The 26,615-nt window shown below is 40.6% G+C and overlaps 2 protein-coding genes across 2 annotated transcripts; both read left to right on the top strand.

Moving 5' to 3' along the window:
* The first annotated feature begins 541 nt into the window (after window positions 1–541).
* On the top strand, window positions 542–5,308 carry gstt1a (glutathione S-transferase theta 1a). The gene is made up of 5 exons (XM_023395017.2): window positions 542–728; window positions 1,528–1,615; window positions 2,424–2,580; window positions 3,444–3,620; window positions 4,769–5,308. The coding sequence occupies exons 1-5, from the start codon at window positions 623–625 to the stop codon at window positions 4,967–4,969; spliced, it is 729 nt and encodes a 242-aa protein (XP_023250785.1). The 5' UTR covers window positions 542–622; the 3' UTR covers window positions 4,970–5,308.
* Window positions 5,309–6,461: 1,153 nt separating this feature from the next.
* On the top strand, window positions 6,462–17,607 carry p2rx7 (purinergic receptor P2X, ligand-gated ion channel, 7). The gene is made up of 13 exons (XM_023394949.2): window positions 6,462–7,042; window positions 8,565–8,712; window positions 8,805–8,876; window positions 8,965–9,037; window positions 10,500–10,596; window positions 11,149–11,229; window positions 11,588–11,723; window positions 12,768–12,904; window positions 13,183–13,273; window positions 13,601–13,666; window positions 14,816–14,920; window positions 15,042–15,149; window positions 15,831–17,607. The coding sequence occupies exons 1-13, from the start codon at window positions 6,921–6,923 to the stop codon at window positions 16,335–16,337; spliced, it is 1,743 nt and encodes a 580-aa protein (XP_023250717.1). The 5' UTR covers window positions 6,462–6,920; the 3' UTR covers window positions 16,338–17,607.
* The last annotated feature ends 9,008 nt before the right edge of the window (window positions 17,608–26,615 follow it).

The following is a 26,615-nucleotide window of genomic DNA, read 5'->3' as shown; positions in this document are numbered from 1 at the left end:
GCCATTAGTGTCCATTAACACCCAGTGACGTTATCTATGACGTTACCTCCGTTCACAAATTTGGATCAGGACCACCTGCGCTCCCAGCACCAATCAGGTGAGGCGAAACAAAGCAATGCAACGAAACCAAGCAAAAATCAGCCAATTAAACTACAAGGTAGTGAAGCCAAAAAACTGGACAAGCCCCCCCCCCCTGAAGAAAATACATTTATTTCACCAAATACCTGTGAATATATGAAAATAAGAGAGAGCCACGGCCGGAAAGGCGGGCGGGGTTTTACGGGTTGGACAACGCCGGGCCCAGGTGAGTCCAAACCAGGCGTCTCCGCCCCTCAGTACCTGCTGCACCAAGAATACAGGCATGCACTGTCGCAAGATAAAAACGTGATAATATCAGCTGTGTTTACAAAAGGTTGGACAGGGCCGAGGCCAAAGGTCAGACCGCTCGGCCTGCTCACTTTGAACTGTCGCCACCGTTTAGAAATCAATGAGCCTTTACAGCGCGGAGAGGCGGAGTCCTGCAGACTGAGGACAAGAGGCGCGGCAGGAGAGGACCGAGGACACAGAGGAGGGGAAACCGAGCTGGAAACGAAGCATCTGCAGCATTCACACTCTTGACATAATGGAGCTCTATCTGGACCTGTTCTCGCAGCCCTGCCGCTCCGTCTTCCTGTTTGCCAAAGTGATCGGGATTCCCTTTGAGTTCAAGCGCGTCGACCTCTCTACAGGTAATCCCACACCGACACACACGCACAGGGACAGGGGGGGGTTTCAATTCATGCAGAGCGGATTTGTGCATGTTTTTTAAAAGGCTTTTGGTTTTTACATTCTGCCTTAAAATACCTTTTAAATACTAGTTAATTTTGAGCTTTTGGAAATGTACAGTTTCCAGATGCTTGCAGAGTTGAATGAGCTGCTTGTTGCGTAACAACCGCAGAAGTCGGCATAGTTAAATTTCCGGCCATTTAAGTTTGTAATTGTGTAAACACAGTTTGCAGGAGCTGGGGGTTGAACGTCCTGCTTGCTTTGAACTTGTTATGTAAGCATGAATGTTAAAAAAAATGCTCCTCTGGGCTGTCGGTTTACATTTTCACATTTCACCCAGAAAGCTGACAGTCCCATCCAGAGAGGTGAGGAGTAGAGTTACGTTAACTCCTTGATAACCGACTTTACAAGCAACCAGTGGGTGGGATGTCACGGGTCAGAGGTCAAAGCATTCAGACAAAACATTGCAGCATGTCTGAGGTGATTGAGTACAACAGAGAGCTGCGGGGGAAAGAAAAATAAAGGAAAGAAAAGCGTCTCAAAGCATAAGAAGGAAGAGGCGGAGGGAGAGTTAAAAAAAAAAAAACCCACCATAATGTGCTTGATGTTTCCACAGTCAGATATTTTATTCATCTCTTCTTCTCCAAACAAATTGTGAAACATGTTTTGGATTTTCTGTTTAAAAACTGACTTCAGGAATTTTGTTCTCATTTTTTTCCCCTTCATTTTGTCACATCTGTGATTGTCATGATTCTGCCTCAGGTCAGCAGCACAGCGAGGAGTTTGGTGAAATCAGCATGATCAGGAAAGTCCCTGTGATGAAGGATGGAAGCTTCATTCTGACTGAAAGGTAAACGACGACAGGTTGGGTTCGAGTCCCCCTACGTCTACAGATAATTCAAATCATTTCTGAAGGTTGATGCTGATATTTATGGAGCTGCATGGTGGAAACTTCAAGGGTCATTTCACCTACCACCTACTCATCGCTCATCTGCCTGACACGTGAACAAGTTTAGTTGGTGTTTAAGGCTTTGCAGCCTCTAGGGGGCGCTCACGCAAATAAATGACTTATTTCTGTATAACCTTTATTTTATGTTATGTACTATTATTAGGACATATTTAAGTTTTGTTGTTTTGTTTTCTTATTTGATTGTATCTGGTTGTAGTTCCTGAACATTTGCACATCACAGGTTATTTTGAAGCAGTTAAACAGTTTCTGTAAAATAATAAAAATGATAAATAATTTTAAAAAATGAATAAATTGTTGTGTGGGTTAAAATTTAGTCTGAGGGTTGAAAAGGCTGAATTTTTACTGACTGAAACTGTGAATCATCATGTTTTGTTTTCAATTTTTTTGATATTTAATGTCTTTATTTGGTAGAAATAGTGGAGAGAAGGCGAAACAAAGAGTCTCAGCTGGATTCTGGGTTACTGATTAATCCATAAACCGCAGTGACGCACTTTGATTTATCAGTTTATATGCAGTAAAACAAATATTCATGTGGTGAATTATTATAATTATCGTGTTTGTGTGGAAGCACCTGTCCTGGTTGATATGGTGTGACCTGAGTAAATATGTATTTATGTATATTTCTGTGCAGATCAACATCACCACTCTGTCATGACTTCTTACTTTCTTCACGCTGTCTGTGTTGCAGCACTGCGATCCTGAAGTACATGGTGCAGAAATATTCAACGTTAGTGGCAGATCACTGGTTTCCAGCTGACCTGCAGCAGCGAGCTCGCGTTAATGAATACCTGTCCTGGCAGCACATGAACCTCAGAGTTCACGGGTCAAAGGTCTTCCTGCTCAGGGTACGAGTCCCAGATCAACCCGGCGCTGTACACACATTTTGTTTGGTTATATAATAATTGATACTCTCCTCCAAATACTACTATTACTGTAAAATTGATATATAGTTGATGTGTTTGAATATATTGACATCTTTTCAAGAAGTTTTCATAATGTTACTCTAACAAGATCTTTTACCTGGACTAAGAGTAGAAAGCCATTGTAGGAACTCTTAAACACAGCGCTAGTTTGAGCTAAATGCTAATGTACAAATGCTAACATGCTGATGTGTAGCAGGAATAATGTTTACCATGTTAAGCATGTTAGCATGCTAACATGTGCAAATTAGCACTAAACAGACAGCATATCTAAAGCTGATGGGAATGTCATCAAATGAAATTTTATTACAGTTGATCCTGAGGTGGACATGAATGTGTGTCCCTAATTTCAACCCCTCAAAACCACCAGTACGACCCTCATGAAGGTGCTAGATCATAAAAATCATTAAGATTCATCATCTGGGGAACATGAATGTCTGTACAAAACTTTATATCAATCCATCCAGGAGACGTTGAGATGTTTCACAGGACAAGTGAAAACTTTGACCTGCTGCTGCCGCCAGAAGAAAAGTCCCCAAAGTCGTTAGGATACATCCTCTGGGGACCTTGACTATCTGTTACCCATCTGCAATCCATCTAATAGTTATTGAGATGTTGGTCAATGGGCTGAAAAATTGTCATCCACAGACCCTTTCTGCTAGCAGGACTATTCACATACTTACTCACCCACACGATACACAGGCCACTGTCACTGTTACATTGACTGCTGCTGCTGGTTCAACCAGAGTCTCACTGATGTTTGCTTTGCTTTGTTTCTCTGTGAGCAGACTCTGTTTCCTGTCATCATGGGCTCTGAGGTCCCAAAGGAGAAGATGGACGCTGCGATCGAGGACCTGAAGCAGTCACTCGACCTGCTGGAGGAGAAATTCCTGCAGAACAAACCGTTCATCATCGGAGACAAAATCTCTCTGGCTGATCTGGTGGCTATAGTTGAGATCATGCAGGTAATGCTACTACTGCTACTGGCGAGTAAATGTAAGTAAAAAAACTTTATATTGCACTTGTCAGAGTCTGGATTACCTGGTGCAGCAACTACTACAAATACTACTGCTGCAGGAAACTAGCTGTACAGCTGCGACAGTGTGTACATGTGTAGCTTTAGGTAGCTACTGTGATGTAACCAGTTCAACACAGGCTAGCCTGAAGAGGGCACCAGTTGTGCACATGAAGTTCAGTTTCACCTGTGGCTCTGGGGGGAGTTTTCCAAAGTTTGAGTTGCATTCTGGGAGCTGTAGGATGCAGCATATTTGGGATTTGACCCATGCTAAAGACCCATACCAGAGAATACGTGATAGGACAGAGATAATAATTAAAGGTGTCCAAATATCTTATTCTCTGTAGGTTTAGGCATTTTGTTTTCACATTTGCTCATTTGGTACCAACTGCAGCTGCTGCACTGGAACTGAGAAACACGCTGCATCGCTGCGCGGCTGCTTATCAAACTGACGTAAACCTTTATGATCGCTTTAAACCCTGCGTTACATGTCTGAGCTTTTATGTTCCTTCCTGCTCCCAGAGAGCCTCAGATTCTTCCCTCCATGTTGCTTCTATCTGATGAGATCAAGGCTCCAAACTCTTCTATTAAATCACTTTCCAAAAACTCACCTTTTCAAAACAGGTTTTTATTGATTTATTGATTTATTTTTTAATGTTCTAAACTTAAACTAAGTTTTATCTGGTGTGTTTTTATGTTTTAATTTGACAAACTGTGCAGCGCTTTGTAAATGCTTTTGTGCTTTAAATAAAATGTATTACTATTATTATTTTTATTATTAAAACACAGGATATCTCAGCCTCTGCCGCTTTTATTTAGATTTTTTAAAGTTTTAATCTGTCTCTAAACTTTAAGGAAGTACAGGACTAAATCACAGGAAAGCCTCTTTAACCAAAATAACTCAAATGATTTTGCTAACCCCAACATCAGCCATGGTGCGATGGGTACGACCCAGAATCAATATCACTGAGGAAACTGAAAAATCTATCTGTCAAATATAAATTTATTGGTTTTAGAAAATACTGAAGATCCTGTTCCACAAGAGATTCCGACTCCAACTCTTCTCATGTATTTTAATGTAATTCCATGTAATTGCAGCCTGTTGGAGCCGGTGTGGACGCGTTTGAAGGCCGGCCGAAGCTCCTCACCTGGAGAGCGCGAGTCACGAAGGAGTTTGGCGAGAAGCTGTTTGACGAAGCTCACAAGTCGATCATGAACGTGAGCAGCCTGCCGCAGATGATGCAGAACAACACAGAGCTGGAGATGCTCAAACCAAAGTTTCAGAAGCTTTTCAACTGAGGACGTTTGTGCACAAACAGAGATAACACGACTGTCACTGACGTCATTCTGTGGTTGTATGGTGACTTTTATCCTCTTCACGTTTGTTATAAAATCATTTAACCAGCTTCCAGGTATTAAAAGCTGTTAAAGCTGCAGTTGTGAACTCGCATTGTGAATAAATTCTTTAATTTGTTTTTGCTAATTTGGATAAAGACTCAGCTGACAGTCGTGCTGTTAAATCTCTTCCTGTAGAAACCATAAGAGACATATCATTGTGTATTCGTTTTTTCCTGGTGACCTTTTTATGAATGACTGCACATTCATGATCACAAATATTAAAATGATACATCAACATTATATCTAACAAAACAACTTTTTTTTATTCCTCTGCACCGGCGACAGAGCCGGTGGCATATTGTTTTCAGGTTGTCCGTCAGTCCGTCCCGTTCTCGTGGACACGATATCTCAGACACCTTGATGAAACTTCTTCAAATTGACACAAACATTCACTAGGACTCAGTGAGAACTGATTAGATTGTGGGGGTCAAAGGTCACGGGCATGGTGTCCTCAGAAAACACTTTTTAGCCGTTACTCAAGACTTCCCAGAGATTATGACAAAATTTCACACAAATGGTTCATATTTTCTCTGACTCTGGATAAACAGCGATGTCACCTGAAACTAGTCTGAGTGGAGGAGGGAGACAACCACGAGGAGGTGATTCTAGTTTTAGTTATATGGCTTATAAATATATGTAAAAAAAAAAAAAACATGTTGGGCACAAACAGCCAGAGAGTGAAAGTAGATTAAAAAAACAGGGACAAGTTTATTATCACAATCCTCATCATTAAAATGAGATATACGATGTATTTGTGGGTTGTTCATACAGACTGTATCAGGACATTAAGCTGAACATGCAACGTGTTCAGGTCCATTCCAGGTCCTTTAAATAAAAATACTCCAGTATAAAAATACTTCAGTACAAGTACAAGCCCTGTATTCAAAATCTTGCTTCTGCTACTTCCCATGAAATGCAGCAGAGTAGAAGTATGAAGTAGGAGAAAATGCACTGAAGTAAAGTATCTGAGTAAATGTTCTCAGCCACATTCCAGCTCCTGTCTCTTATACACATCTTTCAGAGGGAAATGTACTTTTTTACTAGTTACTTTTCTGATTTAGATATTACAGAATTAAATATATAATGACTTTAAAAAGCATAGTACATTGTAAAGGATTAAACATTTTAAGCATGATTAGCAGATATTAATTGTGTACTTTATTTTTTTAATACTTTATTTACTTTATTTTTATTAATTGTCACATTAGACAATAAGGCACAGAAGAAGAAGAATAACAGTAACAAAGACAAACAAACAGATATACAGCAGGATATATGCAAAATCTGACACAAATACAATCAAAGTATATGTTTAAAGAAAATACATATATTCAAAATTGTATTAATATTTTACATTTGGAGCACAAATTGAAGGTTTTCACAGCTTTCCTATTACATGAGGTAGATAATGTTCTAATATAGGACTCTGCTTCCTTCTTAAAGATACGAAAACAGGGTTTTGTTTTTATCAATCAAACTTTATCATCACTGACTTGACAGACATGGAGAATAGTTGTATGACTATTAAAAAAATAAGTCTCACTTTTCCACTTGATTCCACTTGAAAACATCTAGACTTAATAACATGCATTTTTTTTCACAGAGGTCAACTTCCATGTCTTTCAAATATAATATTGATATAGAAAAAGATGGAAAAACTACTGAAGCTCTAACTTTGTTTTCCTTCTTAAACGCTGTTATTGTCCTTTTTCTTTTAATACGTGACGCCTTTACGTTGCAGCTGCTGTGATGATGTTGGAGTGAGAGCAGCTGCAGGAGTTTGGACACGTGACCGTCCACACAGGAAGAAGAGTGAAGAAGTGAGTCAGAGATTCCTCTCAGTCCAAACACCATGCCGTGCTGCAACCTGCTCGGCCTGTGTCAGTACGACACCAACAAGCTGGTCCGGATCCAGAGCGTCCGGCTCGGTTCTCTCAAGTGGAGTCTGAACGCAGCCATTCTGCTGTTTATCTGGTGAGTCTCATACATATATCTCAGCTCCCCGCATCTGTCTCTGCTCCAGGCGCGGGGAGCGGCTGCACGCCCCCGCTTCCCAGTTACTGCATGTAACTGTAACTACACCGACTGACAGTGAACAACTTCATGTGCATGTGGACCAAACTTTCTTTGCACTATGCTTTAAAAATGTGATATTTTGTGCAGGAACCGCCCATAAGATACTCAACTGTTTCCTATTGTATTTTCAATAATTCCTAGTATTCCTATACAGTTGCCTAAAATACGAGGCTGTACTGTACGGAAGCCCAGTTGCGCCAATGTAATAAAAAAAAAACACATTTTAAAATGAGAAACTTTCTCAACATTATGACTTAGTATATCAAAATAATAATAAACTTTATCAAAAATAATTACTTATTGCGTCTAAATAAAGACTTTGTATCTAAAAATAATGAGAAACATTATTAAAATAACTACTTATTATGTCAAAATAAAGACTTAGTATTTACATTAATTACAGAAGTGCAATGCATTCACTTGAGAAAAAAAATCTGCTCTGTTTTTCTGAATAAATGAGATCATATTAAATCTGGTTAATTCAGAAAAACATCACAGTTTGGTACAAAATAATTTTAAAAAATTACTTTGTATGTCAAAAAAATAAGTTTATCTAAAAAAAAAGAGAAACTTTCTCAGATTAATAAGAAACTTTTTCAAAATGAATGACTTAGTTTCTCATTGTTTCAGTGTCATGATTTCAGGAAAGTTTCACATTATTATGACTCACACAATGTTTTTTGGTGGAAATGGACTTCCACATTTACCCACCCAACATTGTGTTTTACTGTCTGTGGAAGAAACAATATTTGTATAGAACCTTTAAAATGCAGCTGAAAATACTTTATTTCAAATTGTGTGTGTGTATCTATTTATCTTTTAAGAAATATTTAAATTGATTTATTAAAAGCTTTTCAAACCAGACGTTAAAACAGAGTAAAACAGGTAGAATTATATATAAGTATAAGTTAACATAAGATTAAAAGAATGAAAAGAAGTTACGGTACGATGCCAAATTATCGTAGCTTCTCCAGTGTGAGCATATGCTGCTTTTCTCTGTTTTAAATAAATATAAACTGAATATCTTTTGGTTTTGGACAAAACAAGACATTATAAAGTTGTCAACAAGGATTCTGGGAAATTATGACACTATTTTTTTAGACCAAATAATTAACTGATTAATCAGAACAATGGACTGCAGATGAACTGATAATGGAAAAAAGGTTTTAATTGCAGCCCTGAACCTGATTTTTCGCAGCTAAAAACAGAAAAATGGATATTAAATTTCCCATAATGCAACTTAATGGTGTCTTTCATGAGTTCCTGTCTGGTAAACGCCCATTCCTTTAAAAGGCCATGCTTCCATTTAGTGATGAAGACCTAGCTGACTCGTCCTCCCCATGTACGAACAAACTGACCTTGATGTGTAAAATTGGACGAATTTCCTTTAAACATTTTGGTTTTGGTTTTTATTTTGCAGCATCATGATGCTGTGGAACAGAAAGTACCAGGAGTTTGACCTGGTCGTGAGCTCCGTCACCACCAAGGTGAAGGGTGTAGCTCAGACCCGCCTGCCGGGAGTCGGGGACGTGGTCTGGGATGTGGTGGACTACAGCGGGCCCTCGCAGGTGGGAGCGGGGTCCTCTGGGTTCTGGGCTTTGAAGGTTCTGTACGTTTCTCAAAGAAGAGATTTTAAAGAGATTCTTCTTCTTGTTTTTAGGACAAAAACTCCTTCTTTGTGGTGACCAATGTCATTGTGACAAAGAATCAGCAGCAGGGAAAATGCCCAGAGGTGCTTTCTCCTTATTATCCAACGGTCCAATGGTTCAGATGAAGAGTTAGCAAACCTTTCTTATGTTGCAGCAGTGTTTATGTTCCAGGCTCCTCGTAATGGCAGATTGTGTCGGACTGATAAGGACTGTGAGAAAGGAGCCTGGGACCAGCAGAGCCACGGTACAGTGACTTCTTTTATTAGACCTGGATCAGCACCAGGAAGCGCTCGTTAGCACCACCTGGTGTCCTTTAGCAAACAGTTTTAAATACATTGGGTTGGTTTTTGAAGAATAAGTCTGGTGATATTATATTCAAATAATTCAAATCCCATGAAAAAAACAAACAATGAACATATCTTCTTACAAGTGTGTGTGTATGAGACTCTCATATATCTTCCTCCTCTGAGCCACAGAGCTCCATTGTTGTTCAAACACTATTAAAAACTCACCATTGAGCCACTGTTGCACTGGCTGACATGTTGTTTCATCATCATGAACATACACACTGTAGTTTATCTTGACTCAGTCCCACACACACCGTCCTGCTGCCACAAATACACCAAATGTGGATCAATCCGCTGCTGAAAATAGTCCCTGACAGATGCTCTACAAACTGCAGTGTCCAGCTGTTTTTTTAGGAAATTATTATATTTGTTAGCTCTTTTTTTTTTTTCTTACAAAATATCTTTATTTGCTTTTCAACATTAATACAAACAGCTGTAACATGACAAACAAACACAAAACAAACAAACAGTGGAGATGCGACAAACATCTGAAGAGAAAGAAGGAAATAAAGTAAATAATAAATAATAACCATTTTTCTTTGCTGCCATCCGTCACTTCCTTGTTGGCTCCTTCTAAACACATTTGTCTTCAGCAGGAACCAATGGATGTAGAGGCGAGAGCCTCAGACAGGGGAGGACAGCGTTTAGAGACGGACTAATGCAACTTTGGTTTTGGTGTTTTCATGGGATTTGTTGACAATAGGAAAATAAATAAGTGAACATATAGGAAATGCCAGCTTTATCCAAGAAGACAATTGCTTGAATTTGTGAAGTTTAAAGGGCCTGATGACACATTTCCTTAACTAGCTTCTCACTATGAGCCACGTCGTCCCACAAGAACTCCAAACTTTCTGCCCAAGTTACAAAGATTTGCTTATTTAGTCATTAATATTTAATATTGCAGAGAAATACTAGATGTTTTCAGGAACTATAAAGAACTTCATTACCCAGAAATCCTGACAACTGATGTCATCAAACCAGATTAGTTTTTAGTGTCTGTTGGAGCATCATTAGTGGATCTGGCTTTTCTGCACAGATCCTCTTCTTTCATCCAGTTTCTTTCATAAGTTTAGATTTTTCAGTTTCTGGGAGCAAAATATTTGGCACCGATGAAAACAAAGACTCCGTCATTTAATTTGAACAAACAAGGTGAAGCTGGAGCGTCACAGAAAATAAAGACAGGGTATTAAACTGTCTGTTTGGGCTCGTCACCAGTTCACACCTGTTCCCACACGGAGCGGAGGAATGTGCCGTCGATGTGTTGCAGCTTCGGCTTCGGCCACTTGTAGTTCTCGGCTCTCGGCTAAATGAAAGAAGTCAAACCTGCGACTCTTCAGACTGAGTGTCTGTCCTCCGCAGGGATTCAGACGGGATCGTGTGTGAAGTTTGACTTGTTGAAGAAGACCTGCGAGGTCTCCGCCTGGTGTCCGATCGAAAGCAAGACGACCCCTCCGAGGTAAATTCGTATTATACAGTTTGTTGTATATGCACATTGTGCAAAGCTGTCCCTTCATGTCTCATCCATCCAACATCAGTTGCCTGTTGTGTACTGATGACTGTAGCCTCGCTGCTGCTGCTGTTGCTGTTGCTGATGCTGCTGCTGTTGCTGTTGCTGCTGCTGCTGCTGCTGCTGCTGCTGTTGCTGCTGATGCTGATGCTGATGCTGATGCTGTGGCTGCTGCTGCTGTTGCTGTTGCTGCTGCTGCTGCTGTTGCTGCTGCTGCTGCTGCTGATGCTGTGGCTGCTGCTGCTGCTGCTGCTGTGGCTGCTGCTGCTGCTGCTGTGGCTGCTGCTGCTGCTGCTGTGGCTGCTGCTGCTGCTGTGGCTGCTGCTGCTGCTGCTGCTGCTGCTGCTGCTGCTGTTGCTGCTGCTTATGCTGCTGCTGCTGCTGCTGTTGCTGCTGCTTATGCTGCTGCTGCTGCTGCTGCTGCTGCTGCTGCTGTGGCTGCAGACTTTTAGTTTTGTTCAGATGATGATGTGATAACATGAAGAGTTTTCTCTGCTGCAGGCCTGCTCTGCTGGAAGCAGCGGAGAACTTCACAGTCCTCATCAAAAACAACATCCGATTCCCTGCATTCAACTTCTTCAGGTGAGACTGTTTAATGCTTGGAGCTGGAGCTGCAACGCTAAGTCGATTAGAAAATGAATCATCTGAATATTCATTTAATTCATTTTCAAGCAGAGATGCCAAACTGTCCCTGGTTCCAGCTGCTCAAATGACCTTTTTCCACTATTTTTCAAGCAAACATTACAATTTAACTGTTGTTTCACCAGTTTCATAACATTGTCATTGTGTTTTGTTATAGTGTTCACAAGTTAAATATTTAGTATGTACAGTTGTACTTGATCATCCTGGAAGAAAAATCTTTGAGGGGTTTCATCTTTTTAAGGCACCATCGCTTCTCCTCACTGGGAGAGAAACTCTGAGTCTGTCTTTTGTTTTGCAGAAGGAACATCCTCCCAAACATGAACGACGCCTACCTGAGGAGCTGTCAGAGAGGAAACGACTCGCTGTGTCCCATCTTCAGACTGGGAGACGTGGTCCGAGAGGCCGGGGAAAAGTTCTCTGTAATGGCCGTCGAGGTGAGATCACATGTTCAAATGTTCCTGCTGTGGAAGCTGAGGTCATTTTTACAACAGCGTGGATCTTATTGTGTCGTTCTGAGCCCGTGTTTGTCAAACTGTTCAAGGTTAAAATCTTGGATTAAAGTAAAACGCTTTCACTTTTACTCACAAACTTAAAAATAAAACCAGGAATCAAACTTCTTTTGACTTGAGTCTCTTAAATGTGCGAGAGCTGCAGAGTCTGTTCCTCCATGACTGAAGCACAGAATCAGCTGATGTTTCCTGTCTGATATTAACACATCAGCTGAAGCAGTTTAAGTACAAAAGACTAATTTTAATCTTTTATTTGCATTTGAACATTTGACAGGATGTATCAGATTGTTGTAGGTTGATCCTGGAAATATTTCACACAAATAAAATTAACTTGATGCTGATGAACTTGATAAAAATGTTGATTGTTGTTGAAAAACAACCCCCTGAATAAGAAGCTGCAATGTGGCAGATGTAGGGTGGATCTATATCTCTGATTGGCTGCTCCTCCTCTGATCTCTGAGAGTTGCTGACTTTTACACTTAAGAAGAAGTGATTCATAAATGTCTCATTGCTCTGACCCTGAGGTTGTTTTTAAACTCTCCTGTAGCTTCATTCTTACAAGTTTAATAAATATTGGCTCTGGTCATCGTTCCAATCAGCTGTGATAAGATTTTACTGAATAACTTTATTGTTGAGATCTCAGGAAGCTGCATCATTATAAGACCAGAGCAGTTTTTTCCACCACTTTCTCTTTCTTTGGGTCAAGTAATCATCAAGTAAAGTGGAAATGAAACTGACCTGTCGACCAGAAGGAGGAAGTGTTCCCACTTCAGACTTTCGTGAGTTTGTGTGGATGAAAGTGGAGAGTCAGTGTTGTCTCAGTTTTGTTTCCATATTTAAACAAGCTGATGTTTCTTCACTTCTCATCAAATCATTTTTATTTGCGTCCTTGGAATTTTATTTTCTTATAAAACTCTATGTCTATCTGTCACTGCAGTCCATGTCATGCAGTTCCACTGTCGTCCACAGGGCGGCGTCATCGGCATCCTGATCAAATGGGAGTGTAACCTGGACCGGCTCATGCAGCGCTGCCTGCCCAGATACTCCTTCAGACGGCTGGATGAGAAGGAGAGCAACAGGACGCTGTACCCTGGCCTCAACTTCAGGTCAGAGAGGGTCGCTGGGGTCAAAGGTCGAATTCAAAATCGCATACCTATTATCTATAGTATAATCAAAGGTCAAAACTGTCAGTTTGTGCCAGTTAGTATATTAGAGTTAGTATCTGAAAATGTTTCTGTATTAATGACCTTGAATTTACACAAAAACTAGTAAAAATTTTACACTTCCCCAAAATCTTATGGACGTTAATTTCCACTTCCTGTTAAAGGTTAAAGGTCGTTCTGTGTGTGTCTTATTATTTCTCATATCCACTGTCTCTGATCAGATATGCAAAGTACAACACAGTGAACGGAGTGGAGGAGCGAACGCTGTACAAAGCATTCGGCATCAGGTTTGACGTCATGGTCTTTGGACAGGTGAGTACAGTCTCTCTGAGTTCTAGGGATTTGATTTTTATAGATATATTGTTGTCAGGGATTCTCTGTGTTTCTCACAGTTTCCGTTTCATTTTATTCATTAGTTATTTCTTTCATTTAACCCCCTAAAGTCCCGTTTCTTTAAGTAGTAAATATTTTCTTATTCCTTATTGACTGACAGTATCACATTGTCTTCATCTGCTTGTTCCAGCTAAAATGACTGATAACTGTCTTCAACCTGAGTCACGTCTGACCTCTGTGTTTCTAAACTGTGCAGCAAAAAAATGTGCAAATGAAAAGAAACAAGTGACAGTTTGTGTTTTCCAGGCGGGAAGGTTCAGCTTCATTCAGCTCATCATCTACATTGGATCAACGCTGTCATACTACGCTCTGGTGAGAGACCACACAGTGTGAGCTGCTGACACACACACACACACACACACACACACACACACACACACGAGTCCATTCATGCATTTATCCTCCATTAGGACTGAACACAGTGGCAGTCAGTGTCCAGAGTGGCGTCTGTATCTGGACAAACTGAGCTGAATAAACTGAGTGATGTTAAGAGCTATGGCTGCAACAGAAACAAGTGCCCCACCCCTCACTAACTTAGAAGTCCTATAGGCAAAAATATAATTCTCACTGTGGTCTGTGGTGCAGATTGACTCCACATATCATGTGATCAATGAGGAAACCACACGAGCAAAACGTGGACGATGCATTTGTGCCATAACAAGGATGTTTCACTGGAGCTGCGGCAGCAGTCATTGGCTGAGAGCCTTGATATCATATTACTGAAAGTGAAGATGTATTTTCAAGATAAACAACATGACAAACATTAGAGAAAATGGAATTAACAATAGAGATCTGCACTTTTTAAAGCACCTCCAGTGTAAAGGTCTGTGTCCATGTGTAGTGTGATTATAGATCAGCTCTAGCTTCTATATTAATACTGTGAAAGTATCAAAGCCTCAGTCCACAGAGAAATGCACACAGCCTGTATTCAGAAACTGAGCCTTAAAACCAGCCGTCAGGACTTCTGGAACTTTGTGATGTCACAACAAAGCAGTCACCAAGCCCCGCCCACCTGGACCCACCATCCAAACCTTTGCAGGATTTGGTTTCTCTGAGTGTTTTTACCTGAAATCTGCTTTATTTTTATTGGATCGCTCAGAAAACAGTCAGCCAATCAGAAGAGAGGCTCAGAGCCTCCTCTCTTCTGATTGGCTCACAGACCTGTTGTTACTAGAGCTCCAGAGAGAAGCCTGAGAGAGGAGATGTAAAACTACACTGAGATTGTTTTTTTGTTCTTAAAACCACAAATATATCTTCTAATGGATCAACACAAATATGGACTTTTAAAGGGGAAGTTTGGGCCTTTATTGTTCATGTCAGTACATGTGACGTTTCCCTGGAGACGGCCTCTAGTGGCTATCAGAGGTTCTGCATCTTCTTCCGCTTCAGCTGTGATTGCGGAGGATGTGTGGCTCGTCCTGTGGATGAAGTGTGACGGTGTTTGTTCGTCTTTTCCTCCAGACGACCGTGTTGCTCGACTGGCTGATTGGAACCAGCTGTTACTCTGCAGAGGTCGGACAGAACTACTCCGAGAAGAAAGTGGAGCCGGTCCAGGACAAACAGAAGGTGACGGACGGTTTGATTTGACCCACAATGTGATGTCATATGTTCTGTAGCTGTGAACATGTTTCTAAATCGCTGTAATCAGCTCGTTTGTCTGACGGTGTGATGTGACGGTGTGTTGCAGTGTGTCCTCTGTGTTTCCTACGTCGATGAGAGCAACATTCGACTGGTGAAGAGATCGCTGAAAAAAAGTTTACAAGACGTCAAACCCATGTCTTTTCAGCCACGTAAGGTAAACCTGCTGCAGAGAGATCCACACAGACCTTTAACGAATGAAAGATAATGAAAAGAAGACTGAGTATCAATCTGTTGTTCCAACATATTAGCTTCAAATAAAGTGAAACCTTCTGCGCTGAAGCAACATGACTGATGGATTTCTGGTAACTTTATCTGAAACCAGATATGAAGAATTATTCTCATTTTTCTATTCATCAAATTTAAAGTGAAATAAGCTTGAAATGTTATTAATGACCACAGAGCAGCTCTTGGATTATTAATTTCATTATCATTCATTGTCATAATAATAATAATAACTTACACATATATAGTTTATTGCTGTGTTGCATTATTTTCTGGGTCTTGGTGAAAGAATAAAGTGATGAAGTGACACCTGGTGTAACGTCCAGTCTGAATTCAACCTCAAAGGTTTGAAACAACTGACAATTATTAATAATTATTCATTTTTGCAAAATACTGAAAAATGTACAGAACAGTGCAAAAGTTTTAGGCACTAAAAGTAAAGTGATGTTTTCAAAAATAATGCCATGAAAAAAAGTTTTTATTTATCAGTTAACTTCATCCAAAGTCCTGTAAAGTGAAAAACTGACTCAGATCAGTATTTGCAGTGAAAGTGAAAAGTTAAAATCACAGCTTTGGTCATGTGGGTTTCAGCAACATGTTCTTGTCCCAACAGGAAGACACGGGACACCTGAGAGCCGCTCTGTGTCTGCTAAAGCCCGGTGCCGCTGCCGATCAGGGCGCTCAGCCTCCTCTGGACCATAGACCCGACCCAAAGCCCAAACCTCACCGTCCGGCCTGGTGCAGGTGTGACTGCTGCACTCCCTCCTCCCTCCCGCAGGAGGAGCTGTGCTGCAGGCGGAGCGACGGCGCCTGCATCACCTCCTCCCCTCTGTTCGAACAGCTGGTGTTACGCCGCCCCCTGCTGGAGGCCGTCCTCCTGTACCGGGACCCTCTGTCTCCCCCCGCCGATCGAGGCCGGACCACCGCCCTGCGTCACTGCGCCTACACACAGTACATCAGCTGGAGATTTGGAGACGCATCCAACGACACCCACCCGGCCATCCCCAGGTGCTGCGTGCAGAGAGTCAGGGAGGAGTACTCCAGTCCGGACGGGCAGTACAGCGGCTTCAGGCCTGCCAATATGGTGTCCATGGAGGCCTGCGCCAACGGAGAGCTGTGAGAGGAGGGTTTCCACATTACAGAGCAGGGACTCCCCCGCTCACTGACCTGCTAACAGTGTTTTTATGTTCGACCTTACAAAGCCAAAAAATGCAATAACTTCACTCACCTGGGTGGAAAATGAAGAGTCAGTCAGTTTTTGTCAGCTTGTGTTCAGTCGGAGGCAGGATGAAAGGATGAGTGGATGAAAGGATGAGTCATTAAATCTCTGCATTGTCTAAGATCATCCGTCAAGTCATTTGGCTGCTCAGTGTGAAGCTATTTTTCTCTCTCTTTAAGCAGCTTTTGGCCTTTTTATAGAGCAGAAATATCATTTTTAACATCACTGACAGAAGGAATGTGCTCACATCCGTCATGTCATATGGAAACATGAAGAGTTTAGTTCAGTATGAGATAGAAAAGCAGCATTTAAAGAAAAAACTAGAATCACCTCCTCGTGGTTGTCTGCCTCCTCCACTCAGACTAGTTTCAGGTTACATCCCTGTTTATCCAGTCAGAGAAAATATGAACCATCTCTGTGACATTTTGTCATAATTGCTGTGAAGTCTTGAGCAATGGCTAAAAAGTGTTTTGTGAGGTGACCTTGACCTTTTGACCTTGGATCACCAAAATCTATTCAGTTCGTCCTTGAGTCCAAGTGAATGTTTGTGTCAAATTTAAAGGGATTCTCTTGAGGAGTTCTGGAGATATTACGTTCACAAGGCCAAAATCATGTTTTGTAAGGCCACTGTGACCTTGACCTTTTGACCTTTAGCCACCAAAATCTAATCAGTTCGTCCTTGAGTCCAAGTGAATGTTTTTGTCAAATTTGAAGAAGTTCCATCAAGGTTTTACTGAGATATCATGTCCACGAGAATGAGACGGACAACCTGAAAACAATATGGCTTCCGCTCTGAATGTCGCCACCGCAGAAGAATAAAAACTTGTATTTCAAATCCAGATCATGTCACATGGCAGCAAAGTGGCTGTTTTTACACTTTGGCTTCTGCACAGATTCATATAAGATGTTGATCCCTGAGCTTTGGAGGTGCTGGGTGGTGGGTTCATCACCTACAAACATAGCCAGGCTAGCTGTTTCCAGTCGTCATGCTAAGCTAAGCTAACCACCTGCTCGCTGTAGCTGTAATATTAACCATACAGATGTGACAGTGGAATCAATCAAAGTCAAATATTTCCCAAAATGTTGAACTTGTCCTTTGAGGCACAAGACTAACACTCTGATGTCACTGTTGGCAAGAAAAGATAATAAATCTCTTTCCTAAAATCTTGAACTATTCCTTTAAAACGATTTCTCATTGTTTGGCGGGTCTGTTTTGTGTCATCGTCTTTCCCATGATGCCGTGTGCGCACTGTTTACTCGTTTCTAACAGATGATGAATGGGGGGGGGTTGAACTCCGCTGGATGGTGTCTGGTGTGAGATGGTGTTGGAGTTTCTGAGAAAAGAGAAAACTCTGCTAATGTTCCAAAATAAGTACAAAACATCTGCAGCTGAGATAAGAAGCTTCATTTGTCAGTGTGATATCAGCAGCAGGAGGAAGAGGTCACAGGTCAACCATAACCCCTGCTGTAAATGAAACAACCCACCTCTGTGTTACACTTCACACAATTATCTAAATGTGCTGAAAAGTGAGACACATCAGACTAATTAGGAATTCATACATTTATCTTATAATAAAACGGCATCCTGCCGACACTGAAACCAGGAGGCTGAAACATGAAACATCAACACTGAATTAGCAACAACTGCAGTTCCTCTAACGACCACTAGAGTCCGGCTCCAACAGTGAGTCAGTCCCCACAGACGTGGGTCCCCAAGTTAAAATGTCCAACTTTACAGCAGAAATAAACATGTTCACAGCCTGGTACCTCCTTCATGACACCTGTTTATATAACTCACCTGTTTACATTTTGTTAAGGCTTAACGTTATACATAATTGAGGGTGTGGCCTCTTTGAGTGACAGGTAGGTGAACCCAACCTCTTTGAATATTTTTGGATTAGCTAGGATTTAGGGGCGGAGTCAGACACTGCCAAGATGGCGACAGCAGAGCAGCTCACTCTTAGCTTCAAAACTCCTCTTCTGAAACCTGCGGGTGACGTCACAGAGGCTACGTCCATCTTTATTTACAGACCATGACTGAAACAGATCTGTTTTCCTTTTACAGATGTAGGCAGATGTTTTGGCAATTTGCCAATTTTGGTGATTTTTGAAGTGAAAATAATTTATTACTGGTGTCAAAAATACATAATTTCCCTCTGAAATGTAGTTAATGTATGTTATTTAAAATGAAAATTATGAAGTTCAGCACAATTACATCAAACATCAACTCTAAATTTGTGGGAATATGATCAAATGCAGCTGGTTTGTGGAGGACAGCTCTTGTGTTTTGATGAATATATTCTATATAAAACAAACAGCTCTACCCATCAGCCTTCACACAGTCCAACACTTCCTCTGTCAGATCCAGCACAATAATAGCTGGAGTAATATTAGCTGTTAGCGCCCCAGTCCCATTCTTTAAGAGGCCTATTTGACATTTACAAGCACTTTCAACCTTTCACTTTCCCAACTCCAGACCATGACCATTGTTTTTAATAAATGGACCACTTTATGAAATAAGGGCTCTTTGTTAAACAACTCCAGGCCTGAAATAGGTCCTGGCGACTTGTTTGAGCAGCAGACATCCCTCTTTCCTCCCATTACTCATCCACTGACCCCCTCACTGCTGCTTTTGTTCTGTGGAGTTTGAACACTGTCGGCTAATCTGTTAGCATGTGTCTCTTTAATTTTATTTTATTTTGAAATTGGCCTGGGGTGAGGAATTACAGCGCGGCGGATGGGTTTCTGGTAAATTAGATTATTCTATATTCTCCATGATCAAATACATTTTCAGGACGTGTGACTCGTGTGTGTTTTTTTTTCACGAACATCAGACTGAGTGTGTTTTTACAGCTAAGTCTAAATCATTTAGTGCTGCGTGAAGTGGGGTGAAGGCCATCGTGGACATGATCTGATGCACGCTGGCAGATGGGTTAATGGGTAAATGGATGTGCAGATGGATGGAGAGTGATGTACAGTGCAGAGATTAAATGGATGGGTGGATAGATCAGTCCGTGCAACTACAGCACAATAAAAACTGTAAATCGCCGTCACTGGACCGAACTTGTTTATCACAAAACCACACGTGAGCCTCAGGAGTCACACAGTGGTTACACAGTCTGTACTGTTCGTGTGGTCGCTCCGCTCTGACGACGGTTTGAGTCGCACCAACGTTTCTCTGAGGCAGAAAAAAATCATCATTGGTTGAGTTTGAACCTGAGTGGGTGGAGCCAGGCGGCCACAGAGTACAGGCGATTTGTTTTTCCATCACAATGTGGAAGGTCAGGACAACTTTCTCAGTGTTAAAGGTTTAAATTATGACATCGTAGTTTTACAGGCTTGAAAATGTAAAATGATTGAGTATTTCTCAGTTAAAAAAAGAAAAGATAAACATTTAACTAGCAACAACTTTCTTGTTAATCACCTCATGACCTTTCAGATTTATCTTGACCCCCACTGCACACCAAATACACAAAGCCCTGCCTCTTGGATCTGTCCCAGAATCCTCCAGGAACTTTCATCTCTGCATTAGTTCCACCAAACAGCGCCCCCTTGTGGAAGAACTGCTGTCTGCGAAATGGGTTTTCATGTTTGCATGTTGTATTAATGAAATTTGAAATATAATGTGTTAACCTGAGACTATACAGGAGACGTAATACAAACAGCCTGTGTACTGAAAGCAGCCATTTAGCAGAGGAGCAGCAGCAGCTTCAGTCCTCCACCTGTATCTGAACAGGATTCATCTTGATACAGAACTGAATGATGATCTCAGATCCGGAGAAAATAAACTCAGCCTTGTTGTTTTTACATTACAGTTTTTGTTTTTATTTGTACTAAAAAGACATCAAGTGTTAATCAGTGAGCTTTCGAATAAGGCTAGCTGTTTCCCTCTGTTTCCAGTCGTTATGCCACGCTAAGCTAACCATTTGGAGCACAGACATGACAGTGGTATTAAACCTCTCATCTATATCTCAATAAAGAAGTATGTTTCCCAAAGCTGCCCTAGAATGAACAGCAAACCCTAAATGTGTTTCTGCAGCCTGCAAAAAATGTTAATAGCAAATAAAAGTTACCAGAACAAGCTACAGAAGGTTCAGTAGGTCCCTCTTGTGCCACACTGTGATGTTTTAGTTATTTGTTTGACTTCAGCCCCCCGGCCCAAAACCAGTGACACTACTGATAAAATTTATGAACTTACCAGCCATTTTCCCCATTTTTCCACCAAAGGAAAAAAGATAACACCCCCCCCCCCCCCGGAGTCAACTGTACAAAACTGGACTCATGTTCCAAAGTCAACACACTGGAGACGGATACACATCGCCCCAACTAACAAAAACAACATTATATAAGTTTAAGAATTAGTGGATCTATGAAAATATTAGAAAAGACAAATTTAACAAAAACAAAATTCATAATGTTCCTAAAAAGATGATTTTGAGGTGAGGCTGGAGAACTGCCTCTGTTATGATTTATAGAGACATAACAGTTCACCACATCCATCAGGATACTGCAAACAATGTGGAATGGAAATAATATACATCAGCTAACCTTAACCCTAACTAAATATATTTTCATTATAAGAATAGTAGAATATATTTTAAGGTCAGTGCAGTCAGTGTGGAGCATCAGTTCTGTGTGGCTTTGTTTACTCAGGGATTTAATGGACTGGATAATGTAGGAGAAACAGGCAAGTAGGCAGTTTGTTCCCTTTAGTCTGAACATGAGTTCAGTCTGAGGCCAGCACAGTGAGTGTGGAACATACAGTACATATACATTAGTTTAAGCAGCATGTTGTGTTTTATACGAGGGATTATTATTTTCATTATTGATTAATCTGCTGATTATTGTCTTTATTAACTGATTGAAAAAAGGTGGGAAAAGCAGTCACATTCACCCAGAACTCTTCTTCTGTCCAACCAACAGTCAAAAGCTCTAAATTATTAGAAATAATAATAATAATTAATAATAAAGGAAAAGCAGCAAAGCCTTTTATGTAAGGAGCTTCTTTAAAAAAAAAAAAATATATATATATTTTATTAAAAAAATTTCAATTAATTTTCTGTAAATTGACTTCATCATTTGCTTTAACCGTATTTACTGTTGGGTAGTTTCATCTATCACAAAGCATCATATTTAATAAACTCTTCATATCTTTTGTCTGTAAAATTTTAATTTGTAAAGTAGGTGTAGTTGTTAAATAATTGTATGTGAGTAAAACGCGCAATATTTCCCTTTAAAATAGCGCGAAAAAAGAAAACGGAAGTCCAACACAGTTATAAACCAGTAAAAATTACCGGATCGATGACGTTTTGTCGACCAATTTAAATAATTTCCGCTAGCTAAAGGTCAAAGGTCATCCAGGCGCAGAGGTGAGTCGTCATGTGACGAAGGTATCCTGGCAGGTTGACCGTGGTGAGGAAAATGGCGCAGCCGTTAAATAACTTGTTCGATAAGAAAACATCACCTTTCTGGACTTTACGGGTTCCGTAGAAAAAAATTCAAACCAAATGACGAACGTTGGAAACGGAGGCGGGAAAAATAACAATTTTCACTGGATTATTGTGACGTTGAAACAAAGGAGCAGCATAATATGAACCAGGAGCTACAGAGTTTCCTGCACCTGCTTCACTACGTGGAGTTATTCACCGGATAAAACTTCGCGGGTCTTCTCCAACAGTCCGCTGCTGAAGGTAAGTTAGCATCGCGCTGCAGTTGTTAGCATAACTGTTGGTTGTTAGCATAACTGTTGGTTGTTAGCATAACTGTTGGTTGTGTCACTGCGACACATTTCCGGCTGGAAACAGGCTGATGCCGAGCTGACTGTGTGTTGATGGTGTTTGTCAGGAGGAGTTTAGCTGCTTTAGCTTTAGCTTTAGCTGCTTGCTGTTGTTCAGGACACCATAGTCCAAATGATATTTAATGATGGTGTTGAAACTAGAGGCCCACCCTCCATAAGATAGGACGCGATAATGAGATAATAATACAGGAAGTAATTTTCATTGAACTTGTGCTGTAGTGGAGCAGATAACTTCAGTTATTTATCTGACCAACCATTGGTGGTGGATGAACCTGTGGCTTTTGAGGGTCCTCATGGTGTGAGGCCCCTGGGCAGTGGCCCCCTTGACAGGGTTTGCATGTCTCTTGTGTTTGTGTTGGTACCTGCAGTAGATTTGTGGGGGAAAAAAACCCATCCATGATATTGGGTGTAAACTAAAGGGACGCCAAATATTTTTGTAGAAGTGCCACATGTGGCTGAGGCCTTGCTGTGGTGTATGTTCTGATGTGTTTGTTACACCTGTCATAGCGGTGTACCTATTTTGAATTGAGGGGATGTGTGTTTTTTGTCCACTGTATCCCAATTTCTTTCTTAATTCTGTATTTATCTCTCCTTCATTATTCCAGTTAGAGGCCCAAAGATGCTCTAGGAAATTATTATGATGATTGTTCATGATCTATTTTGTGTTGGTGCTGTTCTGTTGCTTTTCTCTGGTTTCTGATGAACTGCTGACAAGGCCGTCTGCAGTTAGACACTGTGGTAACATGAAAACAGCAACACAAAAACCCTCTAAAAACAAACACAAAAACAAGTGCAAGAAGAAGGGTTATTCCTTACTTAAATAATATCAGACTGCAAACACAATGTCAAAGAGGAAATATGTCTTAACAAAGAGACTTAAAGAAGAAAATCACAATTATATACTCTTATTCATTAAAGAAGATATTTTTTATCAGCTTCTCAGGAGGCTAAATCTATTTTAATGGATGGTTTTTTTTTGTGATTTGTGCAGTCAGTCAAGAATTCATGTTCATTTTTAAATGACATAACTAGTGTGAAGGTTTCCCGAGGTGTTTATTAGAAGAGCCCATTTGAACAAATATATCATTTAAAGAGGTTGCATCTTTCTTTCTGTCATCACAAACCCCTTCTGTTTCCCTCTCTCCTCCCTGTTTGTCCCTCTATTATTCTACAGTCACACATCCATAACAATACTGACATCTCAATTTTTCAATTTCAGTCATGCTGAGCAGATTTATGAACCTGAGCCTGAGTGAATTGACTCTGTGTGTTCATTGGAGGTTGTGAAAACCTGTCGGAAACTCTTAAATGAAAAGCTTGAATGAAATTGTCAGCTTTACACTTAATAGTTGATATTTGGATACACATGTACAGTAAAGGCTTGTAGCTACGCTTGTGCATGCAAACACACTGTACAATCATGCATACAGTATGAACACATGCTCACACACGTGATTACTACATGCTCGCTAAAAAAAAAAAAGTCGCAAAAACACACTCTCAGTATGAACACGGGCCTGCCATCGCTCACACACGCAAACACACACCTCCACCTCCCCCACTGCTGCACACTTCAGCTACGCTAATTGACAAAATCATTCATGTGGGAGGGGGGTGGGGTGGGGGGTGTGAGGTGTTTCTGATCTGCTATCTGTCAGCACGCCAAGCCGTGAAGCCGTCCAGCAGCAGAATTCAGCTCCATTAGCACCGCACAGCATCGTTCTTAATCACAACCCTGAGATGAATTCAAAAGGCTGAATTTAATTAAAAGCTAAAATTAGCGCTTGTCTGCTAGCTGTGTGTGTGTGTGTGTGTGTGTGTGTGTGTGTGTGTGTGTGTGTGTGTGTGTGTGTGTGTGTAGGTTTGCGTGAGTTGTGTGTGGAGTGAGTGGTGGCCCTCGTTCGTCTGATTTAAAAGGAGGGAATCTTTCCAGGGAGCCATTAGTTGAAACAGCCTGTTTAGGAAAAGTGTGTTTAACCCACAGGGAGCAATCTCATCCACTGCCCTCCATTTAAACAATGGAATGTAATTATGATTGTTGAAGTTATTATGACGGCTGACTGAGCAGCTTACGGCGCACCGGGCCTCCTGAGTCGCAGCAAAAAGTATTCATGGTTTAATCAAATACACTCAGCGGACGCCTTCATCAGATTCACAGGGAATCAAACCCCTAACCTTGAACGTATCAGTGCCTTGCTTTACCCACTCAGGGAACGGACACTGTGCCAGTGATTATAATTTGAAGTCCCATATTTTTATTTGACATGTTGATCCATGTTAATAAAATCAGTGTAGTTTTACATCTCCTCTCTCAGGCTTCTCTCTGGAGCTCTAGTAACAACAGGTCGGTGAGCCAATCAGAAGAGAGGAGGCTCTGAGTCTCTCTGTTTCTAAGATGCTCTGACTCGGTCGTCTGGCCGTAACGAGCCCTCGTCAAAGTCTGTCAGGTCTTTAACCTGCACATTTCTCCTGCATCGAACACGTCGACCTGGAGAACCGTCTGTACACTTACCGTCTAATATCTCTCACGGCTAGATCTGTGCTGCTGTTATGAGATAATCAATGTTATTCACTTCATCTGTGAGTAGTCGTAATGTTTTAGCTCGTCGTTGTAACCAGTTATCAGAAGTTATTGATGGTTAATTTTCTGTTAATTGACTCAAATAGAGGAGTTCCCACTGTGAGGCTCCTGCCCAGGGGGCGGCTATGTGTGAGGTGAAAGGGACAGGTGTATGCAGGTGTTGTTAGTTATTGTAGTTTGACTCTTTTACCAACACAGACAACAGTCGCAGCAGTCGTCTTGGGTAGAAGTAACTTAATAAAATCTGAATTTACACTAACCAGGATATTATTATCTCACATGTTCATCATGAATAAACCAGAAATCCAGTTAGAAGTCAAAGAAAACAGAACTCGCTTAAGTCACATTTTACCGTAAGAGGAACTGCTAGTCACTGATTCGGCATAAAGTAAACACATAAAAACAAAAACAAAAAAATCCTATTTCTTAATATTAACAACAGTTGTTAACCACCTAAAACCCCTGGATTAAATGAATGAGTATTTGCGTGGACCATTGTTACAGTATGATGCTGAAAACGGGGGTAAGCAATGTTCATTATATAATTATTTATTTATTTTTTTAGTCTATAAAAAATGTAATTCATAGCTGCTGTCTATGATGTTTTAGGAAATTGACCCAAATATTCTGAAATCATAATGTATAATTTGTTCATATATTGATATGATATAAATACAATCAGCACTGCTCTTTCCTCACTCGTACCTGTCAATGGAAAGTTAAAACACACATTAACTCAGGTATTGTGTATAACATGTTTTTTTTGGTTTTACTCAACTTTTCCTAACTTGTAAAAACTTTATTTTTCCAACATGAGCTGAGCTGAAGGATCTTCTTGTTATCAATGTGGTCAGATGTCGGTTTAAACAGTCACCTCATTAAATGTGTGACTTTTGCTGTGTGATGTGGCGCCGCTGCTCATTATGCGCCTCATTAAGATCATTAAGAGACATTAAGATCAGTTGCTGAAAATGTAGTAATTTCTTCTGGTGCACTTCCTGGTTACCAATTTCACTACTTTCCCATTCAATCGGCATCACAGCTTCATTATTCTCTTCATAATAACGTCCCACAGAGAAAATGTGACCTGAGACGAAGTCTGATCGAGCTTTAAGTAACTGCAGCAACATAAAAGAGGAGCTGCTGATAATTGGCTGCAGTGTGTGTGTGTGTGTGTGTGTGTGTGTGTGTGTGTGTGTGTGTGTGTGTGTGTGTGTGTGTGTGTGTGTGTGTGTCAGTGTGATCACAGCGCACCCGGTCAGAGAGCGTCACTAATGTGCTCGCAGAGTCATTACAGTGAATTCACTGCAGCTTATGATGATGAGGAAGGGGACGCTGGTGCTGAAGGTCACGGTCACGCTGCCAACACGATGAACTCACTCGATTTAATAAATATTTTAATATATTTTCTGATTCACCTTCAGTCAACCAGGTAGTCAGGAAAAATAAAAAATAATTTACGTGGTGTTAATACAGACTGAGACGCAAATCTGTGTAAATAATGTTTTTGAAATTATGCAACAGGGACAGCAATTAATTTTACACTAAAAAGATTATTTTCATTACTGATTAATGTTGATTTGTTTTTGAGTCCAAGGTGATGTCTTCAAATCTCCTGTAGCTTTCTAAAACACAGTGATATTTAATTTACAATGATATAAACAGAGAAAAGCAGGAAATCCTCATATTTCAGAAGACTGTTTTAAACCTCTTGAATTATTAAAATTTGTGATATTGTGATATTTTTCAGCTACATCACGATGCACAATATAAATATATATATATATCGATATTTTGAAAT

This window comes from Seriola lalandi, unplaced genomic scaffold (genome assembly GCF_002814215.2).
Source record: "Seriola lalandi dorsalis isolate HSWRI2012SDOR001 ecotype SW California unplaced genomic scaffold, Sedor1 jcf7180002054955, whole genome shotgun sequence".
In the NCBI taxonomy this organism is placed as follows: domain Eukaryota; kingdom Metazoa; phylum Chordata; class Actinopteri; order Carangiformes; family Carangidae; genus Seriola; species Seriola lalandi.
This window is presented reverse-complemented; position numbering and strand designations above follow the sequence as displayed.

Bases quoted from the DNA above. Each gene is read 5' to 3' on its own strand.
- p2rx7 (XM_023394949.2), top strand. From the start codon at position 6,921: ATGCCGTGCTGCAACCTGCTCGGCCTGTGTCAGTACGACACCAACAAG. The intron at 9,038-10,499 runs GTACAGTGACTT...TGTCCTCCGCAG, and splicing joins CTGGGACCAGCAGAGCCACG to GGATTCAGACGGGATCGTGT. The intron at 14,921-15,041 runs GTGACGGACGGT...GGTGTGTTGCAG, and splicing joins CGGTCCAGGACAAACAGAAG to TGTGTCCTCTGTGTTTCCTA.
- gstt1a (XM_023395017.2), top strand. From the start codon at position 623: ATGGAGCTCTATCTGGACCTGTTCTCGCAGCCCTGCCGCTCCGTCTTC. The intron at 1,616-2,423 runs GTAAACGACGAC...TCTGTGTTGCAG, and splicing joins AGCTTCATTCTGACTGAAAG to CACTGCGATCCTGAAGTACA. The intron at 3,621-4,768 runs GTAATGCTACTA...ATGTAATTGCAG, and splicing joins CTATAGTTGAGATCATGCAG to CCTGTTGGAGCCGGTGTGGA.